Raw genomic sequence first — 21310 nt, 5'->3', positions numbered from 1 at the left:
CCACACTATTGATGGTTAAATGGACTTGGTGGCAGCTTGTGCTGGCGCACCACAAGACACAAAATGGCCGCCGATCACCCCAGAAAAAAGTGACAGAAAAACGCTCTGGGCAGCCTAAAAACAGTGAGCAATTAACTAGCAGAAGTTGAATCATACACAGCTGTAGATCAATCACTTCAGTAAGTGTTTTTGATGAGTAAATCCCTGCCTAATCTCGCCCTAACACAGTGCTTCTCAAATAGTGGGGCGCGCCCCCCAGGGGGGGCGCCATGCTCCGTAAAGGGGGGCTCGTTCAGGGCCGGCCTTTGGGGTGTGCGGGCTGTGCGGCCGCACAGGGCGCCATAGCAACAGGGGCGCCGGGCGGCCGACAGCTCGCAGTGTAATATGCGGCAGGGAGATGAGCGCTTCCATTGTGGAAGCGCTCATCTCCCGTCTGATCAGAGGCCGGCGCAGGCGCTGGACGCGATGTACGGAGCGGGGGCCGGGGGAGGGACTGGGAGGAGGAGCTGGGGGCCGGCAATAGCGGTGGGGCGGTGCGGTCACTGTACTATAGCCCCGCCCCACCGCTCCCTCCGGTATACTAATATAAAATGTATTATTGAATTAAAAGTTATTAAACATGCCCCCCTCACTCCTAATAGTACCGTATATCCGAATTTCTTCTGTATAATGCCGGCAGGCAGGCCGGGCGGCTGGCGCGTCCCTCAGTGATGTCACGTGCCTGCGCCGCCTGCTTTATGAATGAAGCAGGCGGCGCAGACAAGTGACGTCACTGAGGGACGCGCCGGCCGCCCGGCCCGCCTGCCGGCATTATACAGAAGAAATTCTGATATACGGTACTATTAGGAGTGAGGGGGGCATGTTTAATAACTTTAAACGGCGGCGGCGGGCACACGGAATCTGTGGATGGCACAGTTAAGGGGTGGGGGTCTGTAGATGGCACTGTTATGGGCTGGGGGGGGCACTGTGGATGGCACTGTTTTGGGGTGGGGGGTCTGTGGATGGCACATATATAACAGTGCCAGCCACAGATCCCCCTGTAACAGTGCCAGCCACAGATCCCCCCCATAAGTGTCCGTCATCCACAGATCCCCCCATAAGTGTGTGTCCGATCCACATTTCTTTCTTTTTTTATTCTCTTATACGTTAATAAGGATACAGTGTTATGCAGAGGTGTACTTATAACAATTTTATAGACAAATGATACTATTTACAGTCGCGCGGGGGGCGCGAAATGTTTTCTTCTTCCTAGGGGGGGGCATGACAGAAAATAATTGAGAAGCACTGCCCTAACAGCAGCAGCTGCAGCCTCTCCCTACACTGATCAGAGCAGAGTGACGTGCGGCGCTACGTGACTCCAGCTTAAATAGAGGCTGGGTCAGATGCTGCACTGGCCAATCACAGCCATGCCAATAGTAGGCATGGCTGTGATGGCCTCTTGGGGCAAGTAGTATGACGCTTGTTGATTGGCTGCTTTGCAGCCTTTCAAAAAGCGCCAAGAAAGCGCCGAACACCGAACCCGAACCAGGACTTTTACGTAAATGTTCGGGTTCGGGTCCGTGTCACGAACACCCCAAAATTCGGTACGAACCCGAACTATACAGTTCGGGTTCGCTCATCCCTATTAATAACCAATTGATCTCTTAAAATAACCAAACCACAGTCCACTCATAAATGAGTGACTTTACCCCATTCAATAGCAACATAACACTTATTAAAATATTGTGGGGGGGAGGGGGTTTCTTCAATCAAACTTACGAAAAATGAGCCACTAACTCCTTTTATAGCTTCCTTAACCCTTTCATGACCAAGGGTCATTGATGCCCCCGTGACCACGTCTAATTTTGCAAATCTGACCTGTGTCACTTTATCTGGTAATAACTTTGGAACGCTTTTAGGCCCCTTTCACACGGGCGAGAATTCCGCGCGGGTGCAATGCGTAAGGTGAATGCATTGCACCCGCACTGAATCCGGACCCATTCACTTCAATGGGGCTGTGCAAATGAGCAGTGATTTTCACGCATCACTTGTGCATTGCTTGAAAATCACAGCATGTTCTATATTCTGCGTTTTTCACGCAACGCGTCCCCATAGAAATTCATGGGGCTGCGTGAAAATCGCATTGCATCTGCACTTGCTTGCATTCACGCATGGTTGCTAGGAGATGATGTTAGCAAATTGATAAGTCAATCTACTGTATTATTTTCCCTTATAACATGGTTATAAGGGAAAATAATAGCATTCTTAATACAGAATGCGTAGTACAATAGGGCTGGAGGATAGGGCTGGAGGGGTTAAAAAAAAATATAATTCGCTCACCTCATCCACTTGATCGTGCAGTCGGCATCGTCTTCTTTGAGGACCTGCAAAAGGACCTTTGATTGCGTAATCGCGCTCACCACGTGCTAAATAAGGATAGAAGATCCCCTCCCTCTATTAACCCCATGAATGCCACTGCCGCGGCATCTAAGGGGTTATAGCAGCGTATCAACATACAGCTGACACTCGCTGCTGATGGCGGCGGCTCATGAACAGAGCCGCTGCCATCACACACAGCAGGGGGACCGCATCAGGGGCAGGGGGCACAAATGGGGGCAGGGAAGGGGGTGCGGTCAGCATGGAGGGGACACTGCCAGGACAGAAGTGCGCAAGAGCGCATGGCTGGCAAAAAGTTTGCAGGCGGGGCGCACGGGGGGAAGGGTTTGGGGTGCGCACAGATATTGATGCAGGGGGCACAGATGGGGCCCACAGATCGGGGGCACGGAGCACACACTACCTGATTTCAGGCTCTCATCTGCAGAATGCAGATGAGAGCCTGAAACAGGCACTTTTACACTGCCGCGATCAGATTGGTTAGTCTGCACAGAAACCCATCAGATCCATCTCCGGCATGGGACCACTCTGATTGGTCCCTTGCCGGCATTACTGGACTGTACACTGTCCGTGACAGCGGACTGAAGCTTTAATCCAAGCGTTTTGCAGCGCTTGGATTAAAGAGCTGCCATAACGTTCATATACGTGCTAGTTGCATGGGGTATGTGCAGATAGGACGTATATAGTCGTATTGCAGTCGTGAAGGGGTTAAGGACATCGCTGGACCATTATCCAATCCTATTCTTCCAAGCTGTCTCCTGCCTTCAATATCCCCTTTAGACTGATCATGAATGCCCATTTCATCTATCCACGTGAGTAAAATAAGGTTCAATATAACGCCATATGCAAATAGTGGGGCTATGACATCATGGCTCCCCTATTTGCATATGCAAATATTGGTTCACTCCATTCTATCTGTACCTTATCCTGTTCCCTGCATCTGTTTGACTCTACCCCTATGATTCCGGCAGCCCCTCATGGTGGGACTCTGGGACCTCTGAAACCTTTCTCTGCCTTAGATATTCCTAATTCTCCCTACCGCTAACTGGGCAATGATAATGAAGGGTTTCAGCAATAGACATATATCTATAATGTTCGGGTTCCATCCGTCACACACCAGGCATCTTCTTCTGTTGTTCTGGGTGAAGAGAGTGGGGATGATCGGCTTGTGCCTACTGTAGGTTGACTGTGCTGCAGCCCTTCTAGACCTGTTTTGGTTTAGTTATTTATGGGCCTTGAGGAAAAAACATGGACGTGATTAGGTGAGGTAATTTATTTGACTATACACAAAACACATCTATAAAACAATGAAATCAATAAAATAACAATACACACCATAAATGTTCCCATGAACAAGGTATGGAGAAGTAAGTTGAAATTAAAAGGGTGCGAGGTTCAAGAACCTTATATTACAAACAATGTTTATGAAACCACTGTGCCAACTAACCAGCTATTCCTGAGGGAGTTGGCCAGGTGGTACCCTGGTTTTCATCCTTTAACCCTTAAAGAATGATGTGGTCTTTTCGGCAGGGGAGCCAACAGGCCACTACCTCTTGGAATAGTCTGAGTTTGGCTAGCAGCTGATTCACGAAGGTCTGTGAAACCTGTGTAAGTCATCAGAGGAACAGGCAAAGCACACAGACATAACTAGGCTGAGGTCCAGCAGATAAAGTACATACTATCCAAGGAACAGACCCAGGGCCAGGGAATATGGGACTAGGTCAGAATCCAGGCAATAGGCAGACAAACACATCGGAGTCACAGGCACAAGTGACAGCAGACAGGCAGACTGGGTACAGAGACAGACAAACAGATATACCTCTTTTACAGGGTCAAGTAGACCAGAGTGACCTGGCAGATCTATAGAGAACTACTGCACAGACGGGGGGTGGGACACTCAACACAAAATACATAGCAAGGCTAATCAGCACCTCACAGTCTAGCACCTGCAAGCAGAGCGTGAGAGAGTTAATCCGTAGAAGGCCACAAAGTGCTGTGAGGTTCAATGAATAGACACTAATTCACAGACAAAAAGGCTTCAGGCCATGGGACTCAGGTAAAGAATAAGAATCTGGAAGAAAAACATACACTATGTGATGTATATCTATCAATTTCTGTTGCAGGGCCCTCACATATGAGGTTAGATCAGAATGTAACATTGGCATCTGTGGTGAAAAATACCCTGTCTTGGGGGCACCCAAAACAGAACCATACTTGGTACTGGCTCTTAGTGATGGACGAACATCGGCCGGGATGGTTCGCGAACGCACGTTTGCGATCAAATGTTCGCGAACCGCACATTTGCGGCAGGCCCCATTGACTTTAATGGCAGACGAACCTGAAAAACCTTCAGGTCATATTTGCCGCCACCAAATACTTAGTAGAAGTGCACAAATAGTCCCACAACATGGACAGTGACATACCAGAGGGGGATCATTGGCAAAAATTCCCACAAAAAATATGTATTTTAATCAGTGGCCATTTTTATGCGTCTTAGGCTACTTTCACACTTGCGGCAGAGAGATCCGGCAAGCAGTTCCGTCGCCGGAACTGCCTGCCGGATCAGGCAAAATAGTAAGACTGATCAGGATCCTTATCAGTCTTAAAAATGCCTGATCAGTCGAAAAAATGCATGGAAATGCCGGATCCGTCTTTCCGGTGTCATCCGGCAAAACGGATCCGGCATTTATTTTTTTCACCTTTTTTTCAGTCTGTGCATGCGCATACCGGAAGGACGGGTCCGGCATTCTGGTATTCTGAATGCCGGATCCGGCACTAATACATTCCTATGGGAAAAAATGCCGGATCCGGCATTCAGGCAAGTCTTTAGTTTTTTTCGCCGGAGATAAAACCGTAGCATGCTGCGGTTTTCTCTTTTGCCTGATCAGTCAAAACTACTGAACTGAGGACATCCTGATGCAAACTGAACGGATTACTCTCCATTCAGAATGCATGGGGATTTGCCTGATCAGTTATTTTCCGGTATTGAGCCCCTAGGACGGAACTCTATGCCGGAAAAGAAAAACGCAAGTGTGAAAGTACCCTTAAAGGGAAACTCTCAAAAATGTGCCCTGCTGGAGCCGAGAAAAATTCGATTTTAGGCCACGGGAGTACAGGCCCCAAAAATTAGGCATTCACCTGACAGAAAAGAACTTGTGATTATGTGGCTGGAGGTACATTAGGCGGTCACTGGCTGAAAATTTTACTGTTGGTGAGTACAGGCCCCAAAAATTAGGCATTCACCTGACAGAAAAGAACTTGTGATGATGTGGCTGGAGGTACATTAGCCGGTCACTGGATAACAATTTTAAGGTAGGCCACTGGAGTACAGGCCCCAAAAATTAGGCGTTCACCTGACAGAAAAGAACTTGTGATGATGTGGCTGGAGGTAAATTAGGCGGTCACTGGATAAACATTTTACTGTAGGCCAGTACAGGCCCCAAAAATTAGGCATTCATCTGACAGAAAAGAACTTGTGATGATGTGGCTGGAGGTACATTAGGCAGTCACTGGATAAAAATTTTACTGTAGGCCACTGGAGTACAGGCCCCAAAAATTAGGCATTCACTTGACAGAAAAGGCCTTTTAATGCCGCTGTATATACATAAGACAAGGACCATTCTTTGTTCTGGGTGGTGGCGGATATGTGTGGGCTGGCATGAGGAGATTTAATTAAGCGTAGTCGTCACAGGTGTTGAATTCCTCCTAGATCCATGCCTCATTCATTTTAGAAATGTGAGGTAGTCCACACTGTCGTGAGCTAGGCGAGTGTGCTTATCGGTCACAATCCCCCCTGCTGCGCTGAACGTCCTTTCGGACAGGACACTCGACGAGGGGCAAGCCAAGAGTTCCATGGCAAATTGTGCCAGTTCTGGCCACAGGTGAAGCCTGCACACCCAGTAGTCCAGGGGTTCCTCCCTTCTCAGAGCGCCCACATCGGCCACCCAGAGCGGCTGTTGATGGGTTGGCTGCAAGAATGATCTCATATCTGAAGTGACCAACACATCTTCAAACCACCCTCTTTTTGCAGGCATGGTAGGATTGGTACCCACACCTGTTTCGCTGTGGGTGGAAATTCCTCTGCCAGCGCCCGCAACAGCAGAATGCAGCATCTCTCGCAGCAAGGCCTGGAAATTCTGCATTCTGCCAGCCCTCTGTGATGCTGGTAACATGTCCGCCATTTTGTGTTTGTACCGGAGGTCTAAGTACGTTGCCACCCAGTACTCGTCCTTGCCCTTTATGCTTTTTATATGGGGGTCCCTCTTCAAACACTAGATCATGAAGGCCTCTATTTGTACTAAATTGGAAGCGGTGAAGCGCACTGGCTCCTGCTCATCGCCCAGGAGAATGCCGTCCTCGGTCTTCTCCCCCCAGCCACCATCCTCCGCTGACTCCTCTTCAGACTCCTGCTGACTTGTCTCAGATGGATACCCACTATATCATACAAAATAATGTCCCAAAATGTAATGAAAACATACACAACTTTATTATAATCACATAAATAATTACATGATTTTCCTATTTCATGACGTAAAGTCATGATTTTATGAAGGACAAGGAGGCGAGTATTGCTTTAACTCTCTCTTTACTCCTACCATAGCAGCAAAGAAAAAACATAACATTGAGGGTACAGTTACCAAGGCAACTAACCCCTCCCCTCAATCCCAGTGTATATAAGGTCTCTTCCCATCAATATCCTCCTCTTTCTTTGTGCACTGCCGTGTTCGAACTGAGACCCACTGGAATATAAACATCTTCTGGACGAAAAACAACCGGAACGACTGGAGAACCTTCACAACTGGAAACGAGAACAGGAAACCTGGACTTTAGAAGTAAAACACGCTGGAGTATGCCCTCCAAGGCCTGATATCTTCAACCTGAGGAGACAATGTTGTAAAAGGAAAAACCTTGAGAAGTGGAAACGCCAGCAACCTCCCAGGGATCCCTGACACCCTGCACGCGAGGAGTTGTAAGACCCCTTCCCGAAGTAGTGGGTGGAGTTGACCCGCTGGCCCTCTAAGAAGATAAGGGTAAGCGTACTCGTCAACAAGTAACTCTAACAGGTGGGGGAACCACCACTGGGTCCTCCAAAAAAGCAGAATCAGAACCAGTTCGGCTGACTGATGCCGAACTTGGAGTAAAACCCTCGGAATGAGCTCGAACGGCGGGAACGCGTACATGAGGGACCACTGCTGGAGGAAGGCGTCCACCGCCTCCACCTTAGGGTCCAGCCGCCAGCTGAAAAACCTGGGTAGCTGTGCGTTCAATCGCGACGCAAAGAGGTCGATGGAGAAGGGGCCCCATCGGGATGAAACGGCAGAGAAAACAGTCACATCTAATTTCCAGTCGCTGGAGTCGGACATGAAACGCGAACTCCAGTCTGCCCGAACATTGTGGAGGCCCGGGAGGTACTCCGCCACCACCATGATATGCCTGGTTAAACAATGATCCCAGAAATCTCTCGCCAAGTGTGTCAGTACGGAGGAGCGCGTGCCGCCCATGCAATTGACGTAGCGGACCGCCGACACATTGTCCATACGGAGCCTTATACAGGCTCTGACTGTGCCGTTGACAAAACTCCGGATCGCTAAAGATCCTGCCAGGAGCTCCAGGGCGTTGATGTGAAGCTGCGATTCGTCCAGAGACTAGGGACCTCCGGTGGAGATGCCATTGCAATGAGCCCCCCAGCCATGAAGGCTGGCATCTGATTCTATAACAAGGTATGGCTGGGGACCAAAGATCGCCCTGCCATTCCATACCGAGAGATTGTGGATCCACCACATTAATTCCTGTCTGGTCTCTCCGTCCAGAGCGAGGGTGTCGGCATAAGAGGCTCCTGCTCGTAGGTGTAGGTGCACAATCTTGAGGCGCTGTAGCGCCCGGTAGTGGAGGGGGGCCGGAAAAATGCTTGGATGGACGAAGCCAAGAGACCGATTATCCACGCCAGATGCCTCAGGGACACTTGAGGTAAGGTGAGGGAGTGTTTTAACTCCTTGCGAATAGCTCGAACCTTCGATTGGGGAAGACTGAGTGTCTGAGCGACAGAGTCTATGGTGAAACCCAGAAACTCCATGGATGTGGAGGGGCTTAGACACGACTTTTCCTGATTGATTATGAAACCTAAATTGGAGATGAGCGCCATGGACATTTCTAAGTGTTCCTGGAGGACAGCAGGGCTGTGAGCCATGAACAGAATATCGTCCAGGCAGATAATCAATCGCACTCCCCGGCTGCGAAGCCAAGCCACCACTGGGCGCATCAGCTTGGTGAAGCACCAGGGAGTGGAGGAGAGGCCCAAAGGGAGAGCCGTTAAACGCCAAACCTGGTCGTTCCAGAGAAAACCTAGAAGATCCCTGGAGAACGGAGCTACGGGGACCGTGAGATAAGCATCCTTGAGGTCCAGTTTGGCCATCCAGTCTCCTGGGAGAAGCATTTTCCTTAGGAGGTGGATTCCCTCCAATTTGAAATGGCGATACTGGACAAACGCGTTTAGAGATTTGAGATTGATTACGGGGCGCATCTGGCCTCCTTTTTTCTGCACCAAAAAGATGTTGCTGATGACCCCAATGTGTCCTGTGGGGGCTAGCTCTATCGCCCCCTTTCTGGAATAAGTCTGTTAGCTCGCTGTGGACGAGCGCCCGAGGTGGGCCGGACAACACCATAGGGTATGGGGGGGGGAGGCCAATTGGATTGGCCACAAGATCTATCTCGAAACCTCTGACCGTGGACAAAACCCAGGGGTCGAAGGTGATCCTTGCCCACGCATTCGAAAAATGACGGAGTCTGCCCCCGATGCAAATGACAGAAGAAAGTACAGGACTGGGACTTACCATATGGACGTCTGGCCGATGGATTTCCTCGAAACCCCCTGGATCGACCTGGTCCGCCACGGGACGGGAAAAACGCGGGTTGGTGGAGTTGATCCTGAAGCGATGCTCGATATGTATAGGAGACTCTACCCGAACATCGGGTATATAAAGGGGACCGGCCGGACAGTCGGCCCCGAGAACTGCCGACCCTGGCGGAGAAACGACTGGGAAACACCTTCCACATTGACGTCTGTGCCTTATCAAGGGCCGTAAAGGCCCCCACATATTTGCCGAGCTCTTTAATGAAAGACTCCCCAAATAGGAGCCCTTGGGCATCCTTGCCAGCTTCAGACAGCGCTAGATTGGCAAGTTTGGGCTCAATTTTCATTAAAATCGCTTTCCGCCTTTCTATGGCGAGCGATGTATTGATGTTACCGGCTATACATATAGCCCTCTTGATCCATCCTCTGAGCTCCTCAGGATCCACCTGTTTACCGACCGCTTTAGCGGATTCCGCCATTTTAATTTTTTTTTGCAAGAGGGCCAGTTATATCCAGGAGCTTGTCCTGGCATGACCTCATCGAAACTCTTGCGAGGGTTAAAACCTGTTTTGGCCAAAAACTGGACCATTTTGGGGTCCACTACAGGTGTGTCGCATACCTTATGCGGGATAAGTGGCCGCGGGCATTCAGCCCTCAATTTGCTACGGGCATCTTTATTGAGAGGCTTGCGCATCATGGCCTCCATATATTGTGCCACATGTGTGGCCGGGAGACATTCAGCGGACCGGGGGTGGTGTAATGAGTCCGGGTCAAACAGTGGCTCCCCTGCTGGATCCATAAGGGAAACGGCGTGCCCCGATGCTACATCAGGGTAGCCGCTAGTAGATGCCGGCTCGGAGCAGGGTCGCCCTGAGTAATCGGATCCACCTCAATATCGGCCAAATCCTCCTCTGAACCATGGGCAGAGACTGCACTTGCGCCTCCTCCGCGGACTCTCTATCAGAGTCGGACTCAGGCTCGGGCTGTGACCGCGCCGACTTCCACAACCGCGCGCGTTCTGCCTGGGGCGGACAGGCTCTTTTACGCGATCCAAGCGCATTTTCAATTGATGGAGCAGAGCCATCGTTCATGAGCGTTCTGGAGGCTGACGGAGGTGGTAACTGCGGCAATTGTAAACTCTGATGTGTAACATGAGGCTGGGCTACCAGGACCTGGGAAATGGAGTGTGTGAGGACTGAGGACATTGATCCCATAGCCGTCATAATCGCATTTGAGATGGAATGCTGTAAGGCTAAAGCTTGAGCCTCAGACGCATAGGGCTCCATAACCCTTCTGGGGGATAGGGAAGTAAGACCCCTGGAAGAGCTGGTAAGGGTAGCGCAGGGGGGCTAGGGGGCTGATTGGACATAATGAGGATTAGAACAAAATGGGGGTAAGTCACCCAGCAGAAACACAGACTTGGAGAGGAGAAAGAATATATATATACCAATAGATGTAAGGAGCAGGCGCAGTAAGGTGTGCCACAACCGAAGAACCGCAGGGCCGGAAGGAGACTGCTGCACACTCGCAGCGCGGGGAACAGTAAAATAGGCGCGGTCGGGCAAACAGCCAATGAGGAGAAGGCAAAAAAGGCGCCGGAATGAAACTCCGCCCGAGATCTCGCGTGACTCCGCGAGATCTCGGGCCTGGGCGGGTAGTAAGCAGTGAAGACCTGCCGATGCTGGAGACAGACTCCTCCCCCGAGATCTCGGAATATCGCGAGATCTCGGGACTGGAAGGAGCTAACTGAAGACGAAGAAGAAGGAAAAAATGGTGCCCGTGCCGAAGAAAAAAACCGAGAGGGGGGGAGACGGACGCCCACGGCGGGTAAGGTAGGGGCACGAGCGGTACTGCAGAGCAAGCCGGAGGTAAGGTGGAGGACAGACGCACGCGTAGCTGGGTAAAAATTAACCACTAGTTTAAAGAAAAGATATCCTGAGAGAAAAAGACATATAATAGACAAACGATGCCCCAGACCGGAGCTCCGGGTCAAGGGGAGACCGAGGGTCCGGACGGGGCAAACCACTTTAAACAACTTTAAACAAAAACACCAGAAAACGAATCGGGAACAGAAAGACCCTATACTTATCTGGTAGCAGCAAAGAAAGAGGAGGATCTTGATGGGAAGAGACCTTATATACACTGGGATTGAGGGGAGGGGTTAGTTGCCTTGGTAACTGTACCCTCAATGTTATGTTTTTTTCTTTGCTGCTATGGTAGGAGTAAAGAGAGAGTTAAAGCAATAGGAGCCTCTGTATCCTGACTTAAAATCATGATTGACATAACACAAGATTAAAAACACAATTAAAAAAGCACAGGGGCTGGTGGTGCATGACTGGCGGGTCGAGAAATAAAGTGCAAGTGCAAAGTGCGATCAGCAGCAAGAGTTAATGAAAAGATCCGTATATTTATTAACAATGATGTAGTCACTGACTTGATCAATGAAATAAAGGTAAGAAAATATATACACCAAAACAGTATATACCACTGGCGCCGCGATATGGCACACAGGAGGTATATGGTCATACAGTGTGAAAAAAACAAAAGCTAGATGAAACTGATATGAATCACCAGCAATCAGTGACATATAAAGAAAAGAAAGACCAGTGAAGGCAATATTGCAATGTATACTGACCACAATTTTGACCTCAAACCATCCAGGCACCACCAGTCCACTCTCTACCTTGAGAAAGTAGCACGCGAAACGCGCATCGGGGAGTGGACTGGTGGTGCCTGGATTGTTTGAGGTCAACATTGTGGTCAGTATACATTGCAATATTGCCTTTACTGGTCTTTCTTTTCTCTATATGTCACTGATTGCTGGTGATTCATATCAGTTTCATCTAGCTTTTGTTTTTTTTCACACTGTATGACCATATACCTCCTGTGTGCCATATCGCGGCACCAGTGGTATATACTGTTTTGGTGTATGTATTTTCTTCCCTTTATTTCATTGATCAAGTCAGTGACTACATCATTGTTGATGAATATACGGATCTTTTCATCAACTCTTGCTGCTGATCGCACTTTGCACTTGCACTTTATTTCTCGACCCGCCAGTCATGTTTTTAATCTTGTGTTATGTCAATCGTGATTATTTATGTGATTATAATAAAGTTGTGTATGTTTTCATTACATTTTGCGTTGGGACATTATTTTGTATGATCTAGTGGGTGTCCATATATCTCTTTTTGGTTGACTATGTTATTATATATGGATTTGTGATATTTATATGGGAATTAGTTTTGGTGTTTCATTTGTCTCAGATGGAGTAGTCCCCACTGGGAATTCATTCAGCATTGCGACTTCCTCATCTTCCTGCTCCTCGACGGCTTGATCAATGACACGATGCAATGCACGCTCCAGAAAGAAGGCGTAAGGTACGATGTCACTGATGGCGCCCTGGCTGCGACTGACCAGTTTGGTGATCTCATCAAATGGCCACAGAAGTCTGCATGCATCGCGCATGAGCACCCACTGGCGCGGTAAAAATAAACCAAGTTCCCCAGAACCTGTCCCGTTAACGGCACGTTGCTGATGCAGCAGCCTATCAAGCATATACAAAGTGGAGTTCCAGGGCGTCGGGCTGTCACAAATTAGACATCTGATGGGCAAGTCATGTCGCCGCTGAACGTCAGCAAGGCGAGCCATGGCCATGTAAGATCTTCTAAAATAGACAGAGATTTTCCTGGCCTGCCGCAAAACGTCCTGGACCCAGGGGTATTTGGCAACGAATTGCTGTACGACTAAGTTCAGGACGTGTGCCATGCATGGAACGTGTGTGATTTTGCCAGTTTCAGTGCGCTCAGCAGATTGACACCATTGTCGCACACCACTTTACCAACTGTCAAATTGAGCGGGGTTAGCCACTGATTGGCCTGTGACCGCAGAGCTGAAAGCAGTGCATGACCAGTGTGGCTCTTGGCTTCCAGGCACAACAGCCGCAGCACAGCATGGCAACGTCTCATCTGGGACGTCGATTAGGTTCTGGGGAGCTGGGGGGCGCAGCGGAAGAGGCAGTGGAAAAGGAGGAGTCAGCCAAGGAGGAGACGGAGGATAGAGTAGGAGGAGGAGGAGAAGAGGCAAGCGTGCATGCAATCCTTGGCGGTAACACCAAATCCACACGGGAGCCACGGGTTACATTCTTGACGGCCGTCAGAAGGTTCACCCAGTAGGCAGTAAAAGTTATGTACCTTTCCTGCCTGTGTTTTCTAGACCACATGTCTTTGGTCAGATGTATCTTGGCACCAACACTGTGTGCCAGAGATATATTCACTTGCCGCTGAACGTGGCCATATAGCTCTGGAATGCCCTTCTGGGAGAAATATTTTCTTTTGGGGACCTTCCATTGTGGTGTGCCAATGGCCACAAATTTTCTAAATGCCTCCGAGTCCACCAGTTTATATGGAAGTAGTTGGCGGGCTAGCAGTTCTGACAAGCCACCAGTCAGCCGTTGGGAAAGAGGGTTATCCGGCGTCATCAACTTTTTACGCTCAAAAATTTGGGCCACGGAAGCCTGCCTTCTGCCAGATTAACGCAACAATGGCACGGTGGGAGGTGTAGTGGAGGACAAATGGGAGGAGAGAGGAGAAGAAGGAGCGCCAGGATTGTGGCTTTGTGGGTTCTGACGGCGTTGCTCCCACTGGACTCGGTGATGGGAGGCCAGGTGCCTTCTTAAGGCGGTCGTCCCTAGGTGAGTTTTGGGCTTACCGCGACTTATGCGTTAACAGCACAGGCTGCAGATGGCAACACTATTGTCATCAGCTGACATGTTAAAAAAAGCCCACACTGCGGAGCCATGTGCCAGCGTACTGGGAGAGCCAGAAGTGACCGTGTATGTTGGATGGCTCGCTCCAGATTACATTTGCAGTCTGCTTTTTGCCTCCTGTGTCCTGCGAGCTCTACCTGCTTCTCCTCCTTCTCCTCCCTCTCTGCTGCTCCGTCTCTCCCTCTGAACTCCCCTCCTCTTCCTCTCTTGTGGGTACCCACCTGATGTCCATGGACACGTCATCATCGTCACCTTCACCACCACTGACATTTGAGATCTCGGAGTAGGCAGCAAAAGCAGGGACCTCCCTCCTTGGGCTGATCTGGGTATTGTCATCAGACCGCTGGATGGCGGCCATTTCTACCTCCTCTTCCTCATCCGATGTCAAGAATGGCTGCGCATCGATAAGGTTGGGAACGGATGGAAAAATAATTCCTCTGACTCGAGTCGAGGGGCTATGGTGGTGGTGGTGTATTTGGGGGTGCACACAGCAGAGAGTGAAGAGTGTGCACATACAGAGGATGAGGAAGTTGTTCAGGATGGGGCTGACGTCTCCAAAACCCAGCTCATCATATCTGGTATGATGGGGGCATCACATGGACACCAGACATGGCGTATCAACTCGCCTTCATCTTCTTAATATAAGGATCTCATCTTCTGAGCGTCCTGGACGTGTCTCATTTGATATGCTAGGACTCGGAACGATGAGATATGAATTATGAAGAAGGGCTGGGGTCTGTATCTTCAACAGGGCAACTGGGAAACTATCTTTTTGATATTTTCTTACCTGTTCCCTAGATGGCCAGTGGGCCGGCTGCATGGGTAATGAAGCTCGGCCCAGAGGGGCTGAGTCAGAGGTGGGAGGTAAAATCTCCCTCAGGCCTGCCCCTGGAGGAAAGACATAAAAATGTGATTCCTGGGATATTTGGGTGTCACAAAGTGGGAGATCCAATCGAATTGGTTTGTGCACCATTACTCTGCCCAAATCTCCTGGGAGGAAAGGACTTTTACCACACAAATGTTAAGTATTAGAACTTTCCTTGTTTTCTCCTTTTTATTTTACAGTTGTTTTCCATTTATGTATGTCTCTTGTTAATACTTTTTCTAACCAAGTACTGTCTATTTTTTATACATTAAACCTAAAAGTTTGATGGTTTGTCTTGTAACCTTAAGAACCTGTTAGCTCTATGAAGAGTGTGTGTGTGCAGTCTGAGACTGTATGTTGCTTTTCCGTGAGGCTTGCTATCGTGTGGGTGTCTGCTTGCGAGTGGAACACTCAGGGTTGTCCTGTCGACCTTATAACTGACGGGTGGTGGCTGAAAGTGTCGTGTTAGTGCGTGGGTGTGCTTGCAGGCTTCAGGTGGCGATTTATGCTCCAGTTACGGCCCGGCATAGGGCGTAACAGCGTGTGAGGGCGTGAGGTGAATCGGCCTGAAGGGCTTGGGAAACCCTTGTCACGTGACGCAGTGGGACCGGTGACAGCAGTAATCAATCAATATTTGGTGGAAGCAGGTATATTAAACCCCTAAATCAGTATTTTGTGGAAGCAGGTATATCGCACCCCTCAATCAAATTTTGTGGAAACAGGTATATCACACCCCTCAATAAAAAAAATTGCCACAACAGTTATATCACACCACCCTGTTTATTTGGGGCAACAGGTATATCGCAGCCCTCAATCTGTATTTTATGGAAGCAGGTATATCACACCCCCCAATCCGTTTTTTGGGGGGCAACAGGTATATCACACTCATTGCAAATAGTTGTTCCAAAAGCGCTTGTCCTTCTATATAGCTGCGGTATTGCAGCAGAACTGCACACAACTGCTGAACAATACAATTGCACTATATACTTTCTATGTTAGAAAGTATATTGTAGGTATATCACACCCCTCAATCAGTTTTTTTGGGGGCAACAGGTATATCACACCCTTTGCAATTAGTTGTTCCTATAGAGTTTGTCCCTCTATATAGCTGCGGTATCGCAGCAGAACTGCACACAACTGCTGCACAATACAAATGCACTATAATATACTTTCTAGATTAGAAAGTATATTATAAGTATATCACACCCCTCAGTATATCACACCTATCGATAGCACACATATACTAGTCCTTAAAAGGACTTTTGTGGCCCTATTAGCTAGCGTTTGGTGTCCCTAATAGCCTGTCCCTGCTCCACAAAGCAACCTCTCCCTACACTGGCAAAACACAGAATGTCCATGTGCTGAAACGTCTCAATTGGCTGTACTGTCCCATCTGATAGATGTGTCATGGGTCAAAGTTCGGCACAATGCAAAAGAATATGGTGCCGGCGGACATTGACATATGTTCGCATGTTCGCTGCGAAACGACCGCCGGGCGAACCGAAAAGCTATCTCTACTGGTTCCTACTGAGTAGAGGACAATAGGGAGACAATTAGTCCAGGATTTTCTATTTCTATTCTCTGCCATTGCATTCTGGATTTTGAGCTTAAGTGTGCCGTTCAATATCTCCATCCTACCACTACTTTCTGGTTGATAGAAGGTGTGTAGAGCCTGTTCTGCCCCCTTCTCATTTGCCTAGGTAAAAGGCCATGCTTCCGGCCACCCTGAGAAGAAATCCACATAGACAAGCACAAACTTATACTGTCCCACCTTTGGTAGTTACTGGAAGGGGTATTATGGCTTTGGTGTGTGCTTAGGGGAAACCTTAATCGTCTTTCCAGTGATATGGCAAGCAGAGATCAGGCAGTCCTACACGAAGCCTGTAGTCATGTTGTTGAATCCGGGGCAATCCAGAAATTACCTACCAAACTTACCATGGTTTCCTTTGAAGCATGCGTGGGTCCATGTGCCATATGGATTATCATGTGGTACAGGGCTTGGGGCAGGCAAAGCTTATTCTTTACTGCCCAGATTTCTTATTGCCTCTTCTCAGACCCCTTTTTGCTTCCATCCACTCATTTCCTTATTGGAAGCCTGGTTCTGCATTTGGGCCAGCAATGATGACCTATCCACCCTCCCTGTTGCTGCTGTGGTGTGGTACACTGCCATCATGAGGAGAGAAGTAGAGCAGCAGCTTTTGCTGCTTCATCAGCCCTGCAGTTTCCCTTGGATTCTGCAGAGGTATCTTTCTTGTGCACCTGTACCTTGATAACATCAACCAATGGCAACTGCAAGGCCCTGAACAATTGGGTAACTATTTAAGCATTCTTTAATGGTTTACCTGAGGATTCAACAAAGTTTCTACGTTTCCAAATGGTTCCATAATCATGCACTATAGCAAAAACATGCCTGGAGTCAGTGAATATGTTTGCGACATGTTCTTCCACCGTCATACATGCTTCAGTGAGTGCCTTCAACTCCACCTCTAATGCTAATTTATCCAGCCCACCCTCTGCACTAAGGGTACTGAGATGGGTGCTGTGAGGATTGCGCCTTATAAGTGGTTTGCAGCCTGATGTTTCCTCATCGATCTGTACAACCACTTTTCTAAATGAAGAGTGTTTAGTATTAAAGAGATATTCTGGTTTCAGTTTATGATCTCCATGAGTTTGCCTGGTCTACCCATTTTTGGCTGAGCTGATATTACTCTTAAATGCTTCCACTTCAAATCTAGCAGATCAGGAAGTGCAAGTAATGATGTGGTCACTTAGGAAGAAGTGGATTTGACATTTCTGGGGCCCCAAAGTTATGTCTGGGGGCTCCCAATCTCACCACTAAACTCCACCTCCATCCGCCAGCTAAGCCCCACTCTCAGCTTAGCAGTGCAGCCTAGGTTCATCTGCTACTGGTCTACAGCTAAGGGGGCCCCCCTTGGGCCCCAGTGCAGATGAACAGGCTGCACCGGTGGTACATACACCCCTTTATTCATTTTTTATTTTTTCATCCAACCACTTGTGGGTAACAGGAGTCCCCTTGACCAATGGTGCTCCAAGAATTTGCTTGGTTTGTGTGGTGGTAAAACCCACCCCTGCACTTAAAACTAAGTAACCAGACTTGTCATTTATTCACATACAGTACAGACCAAAAGTTTGGACACACCTTCTCATTCAAAGAGTTTTCTTTATTTTCATGACTATGAAAATTGTAGATTTACACTGAAGGCATCAAAACTATGAATTAACACATGTGGAATTATATACATAACAAACAAGTGTGAAACAACTGAAAATATGTCATATTCTAGGTTCTTCAAAGTAGCCACCTTTTGCTTTGATTACTGCTTTGCACACTCTTGGCATTCTCTTGATAAGCTTCAAGAGGTAGTCCCCTGAAATGGTTTTCACTTCACAGGTGTGCCCTGTCAGGTTTAATAAGTGGGATTTCTTGCCTTATAAATGGGGTTGGGACCATCAGTTGCGTTGAGAAGAAGTCAGGTGGATACACAGCTGATAGTCCTACTGAATAGACTGTTAGAATTTGTATTATGGCAAGAAAAAAGCAGCTAAGTAAAGAAAAACGAGTGGCCATCATTACTTTAAGAAATGAAGGTCAGTCAGTCAGCCGAAAAATTGGGAAAACTTTGAAAGTAAGGGCTATTTGACCATGAAGGAGAGTGATGGGGTGCTGCGCCAGATGACCTGGCCTCCACAGTCACCGGACCTGAACCCAATCGAGATGGTTTGGGGTGAGCTGGACCGCAGAGTGAAGGCAAAAGGGCCAACAAGTGCTAAGCATCTCTGGGAACTCCTTCAAGACTGTTGGAAGACCATTTCAGGGGACTACCTCTTGAAGCTCATCAAGAGAATGCCAAGAGTGTGCAAAGCAGTAATCAAAGCAAAAGGTGGCTACTTTGAAGAACCTAGAATATGACATATTTTCAGTTGTTTCACACTTGTTTGTTATGTATATAATTCCACATGTGTTAATTCATAGTTTTGATGCCTTCATAGTCATGAAAATAAAGAAAACTCTTCGAATGAGAAGGTGTGTCCAAACTTTTGGTCTGTACTGTATGTTGAATTATGTTTGGATAATTTTTGGATAGAAGAGCATCCAGTTTTACATAAATGTTATAAATAGGTTTATATATTGTGAGCTTTGCTGTTGACATTGGGTCCATCTGTATAGTCAAGCATGCAAACAAAGAGGAAATCTGCCTTCTGTATACTACACCTGTGTGATACGCTGGTTTCCTTGCCATTAGATGTTAGTGCAGCTGAGTCTCTCAGTAATTAATGTGTGGTTAGAAGAAGGAGGTAGCATATAGTTTCCTTCATGCAGTGCTCTACTTCCTGTGCATCGTACGCTAGTGAGATGTTGGTCGTCCTATATTATCAGTCTGTTCTCTCTTCTTCTATATTTTACTTATGGACCTGACTGGAGTCACTACATAATGGACACATCCCACATGTATTTTATCTCATCACCATTCCTCTAAGGTGATGCTCAATATTATATACACAGTTGTAATCGTCCATTAGTAGATTGTGCTTCTACTTCTTTCCATTTACTCAACATTTTATATGCACACTTGTGCCTTGGAATATTTTTTTTGCCTGGTTTTCAACTATCTATTTCTCTCATCTTGGACGTGAATGAATCCACCTTGAGCCATAAGGGCCAATCATTGCTTTTCAAATGCCCAGCACCTCCCATCATGGCCTTTATCTTGAAGCTTCTCAGGTACGGAGGAGAAAAGAAGCGCTTAGTGGAATGTCAGTGGCTCTGTCGGGATACTGACCCGAAACAGAACTGGGAAATTCTCTCTGAGCTTGGAGATGGGGCATTCGGAAAAGTCTACAAGGTAAGTTATACAATAATGAATACCAGAACAATACATGAGCCTCTATGATTCACTGTAATGTCCTGTTATCCAGGGCTGGTGTGTTAACTAGGCAATTGCCAAGGGCCTCTATTTTTTTTAAACAGTAACCCTAGAGTGGAGCATGTTGCTTTGATTGGCAATATTGTGCAGCCATTATATGATAGTATTATCTGGGCACCAAATGTAAGTATCATTTGGATACTTTATGACGATACTATATTGGCATTGGATAGCTGTATTGTGTAGGTAATGTGTAGTCTAATTATTTGACATTATATGACAGTATTCGGGTATAAACATGTTACCAGTCATCCACTGTCTCTAATTTCCAGATCATTTCCTGAGTTTATTAATGTAGTTGCTAGTCCTTTACTGGCCTAAAATCCACAAAAGAATGTTTTGTGTGGTAGATCTAAATAATCAACTTAAAATATATTGCACACAAATATTTTGTCATGGAGAAAGCAGTATTGTCATCTGCTATTGTATATCACATTATAGCCTCGATTCTTGCTTTGTACCATCTGACTGAGCTCTTTATTTAAAGGGAACCTGTCACCGGGATTTGATGTATAGAGCTGAGGACATGGGTTGCTAGATGGCCGCTAGCACATCCGCAATACCCAGTCCCCATAACTCTGTGTGCTTTTATTGTGGAAAAAACCCGATTTGATCCATATGCAAATTACCCTGAGATGTGTCCTGTACGTGAGATGAGTCCAGTGTGAAGGAGCTCAGCACCGCCCCGCATCCTCAGAATCTCCTCCTTGCTCCCCGACGTCAGACAGCCAGAGCGCCGTAATCTCGCGATGCGCGAGCTAGCGCATGCGCAGTGTCCTCATAGTGTTCCTTCAATGTGCTGGCATCAGCCTCAGGGAAGGAACAGCGCATGCGCTAGCTCGTGCATCGCGAGATTACGGCACTCTGGCTGTCTGAAGTCGGGGAGCAAGGAGGAGATTCTGAGGATGCGGGGCGGTGCTGAGCTCCTTCACACTGGACTCATCTCACGTACAGGACACATCTCAGGGTAATTTGCATATGGATCAAATCGGGTTTTTTCCACAATAAAAGCACACAGAGTTATGGGGACTGGGTATTGCGGATGTGCTAGCGGCCATCTAGCAACCCATGTCCTCAGCTCTATACATCAAATTCCGGTGACAGGTTCCCTTTAAGATACCCCACTAAAGTGAAGATAGCAGATTTACCTGAAAACATTAAATGGTCCACCTGATCTTCTTATTGAGGTGCCAATACATTACATACATTGTATGCAGATAAAGGCACATAAACCCTTTTGACTTGCCAAGAGGGCTCCTCCTGATACCTCAGTTGGAAGGTACCATCCCATTTTGCTCTATTGGACAAGAAAGCGCGCAGAGAGGACTCGTATGTTCATTTAGATACATCACTAAAAATATTTTAACCCATAGATGAGACGTGGGGGATACACTACCTCGTTTTTGGATACTCTAAGGCAGGAGTACTCAAGTAATTTTTGTAAAAGTACATATACCTTGGTTAGCCATTGGGTGAAGGTCCAAGCTGCAAAAAATAAATACATAAAT

At 47.7% G+C, this 21310-nt stretch overlaps 1 protein-coding gene across 2 annotated transcripts in view; it reads left to right on the top strand.

The window, feature by feature from the left end:
* The first annotated feature begins 19232 nt into the window (after positions 1–19232).
* Positions 19233–21310, top strand: part of LOC120986119 (STE20-like serine/threonine-protein kinase) — a 63669-nt gene continuing 61591 nt past the window's right edge. For both annotated transcript variants that reach the window (XM_040414479.1, XM_040414478.1), the window contains exon 1: positions 19233–19721. In XM_040414479.1, coding sequence (XP_040270413.1) covers positions 19575–19721 — 147 coding nt within the window. In that variant the 5' untranslated portion in view covers positions 19233–19574. The remainder of the gene's footprint in view (positions 19722–21310) is intronic.

Source organism: Bufo bufo, chromosome 1, assembly GCF_905171765.1.
Source record: "Bufo bufo chromosome 1, aBufBuf1.1, whole genome shotgun sequence".
NCBI lineage: Eukaryota > Metazoa > Chordata > Amphibia > Anura > Bufonidae > Bufo > Bufo bufo.
The sequence above is the reverse complement of the archived record's forward strand: the minus strand, read 5'-3'. Positions and strand labels throughout refer to the sequence as shown.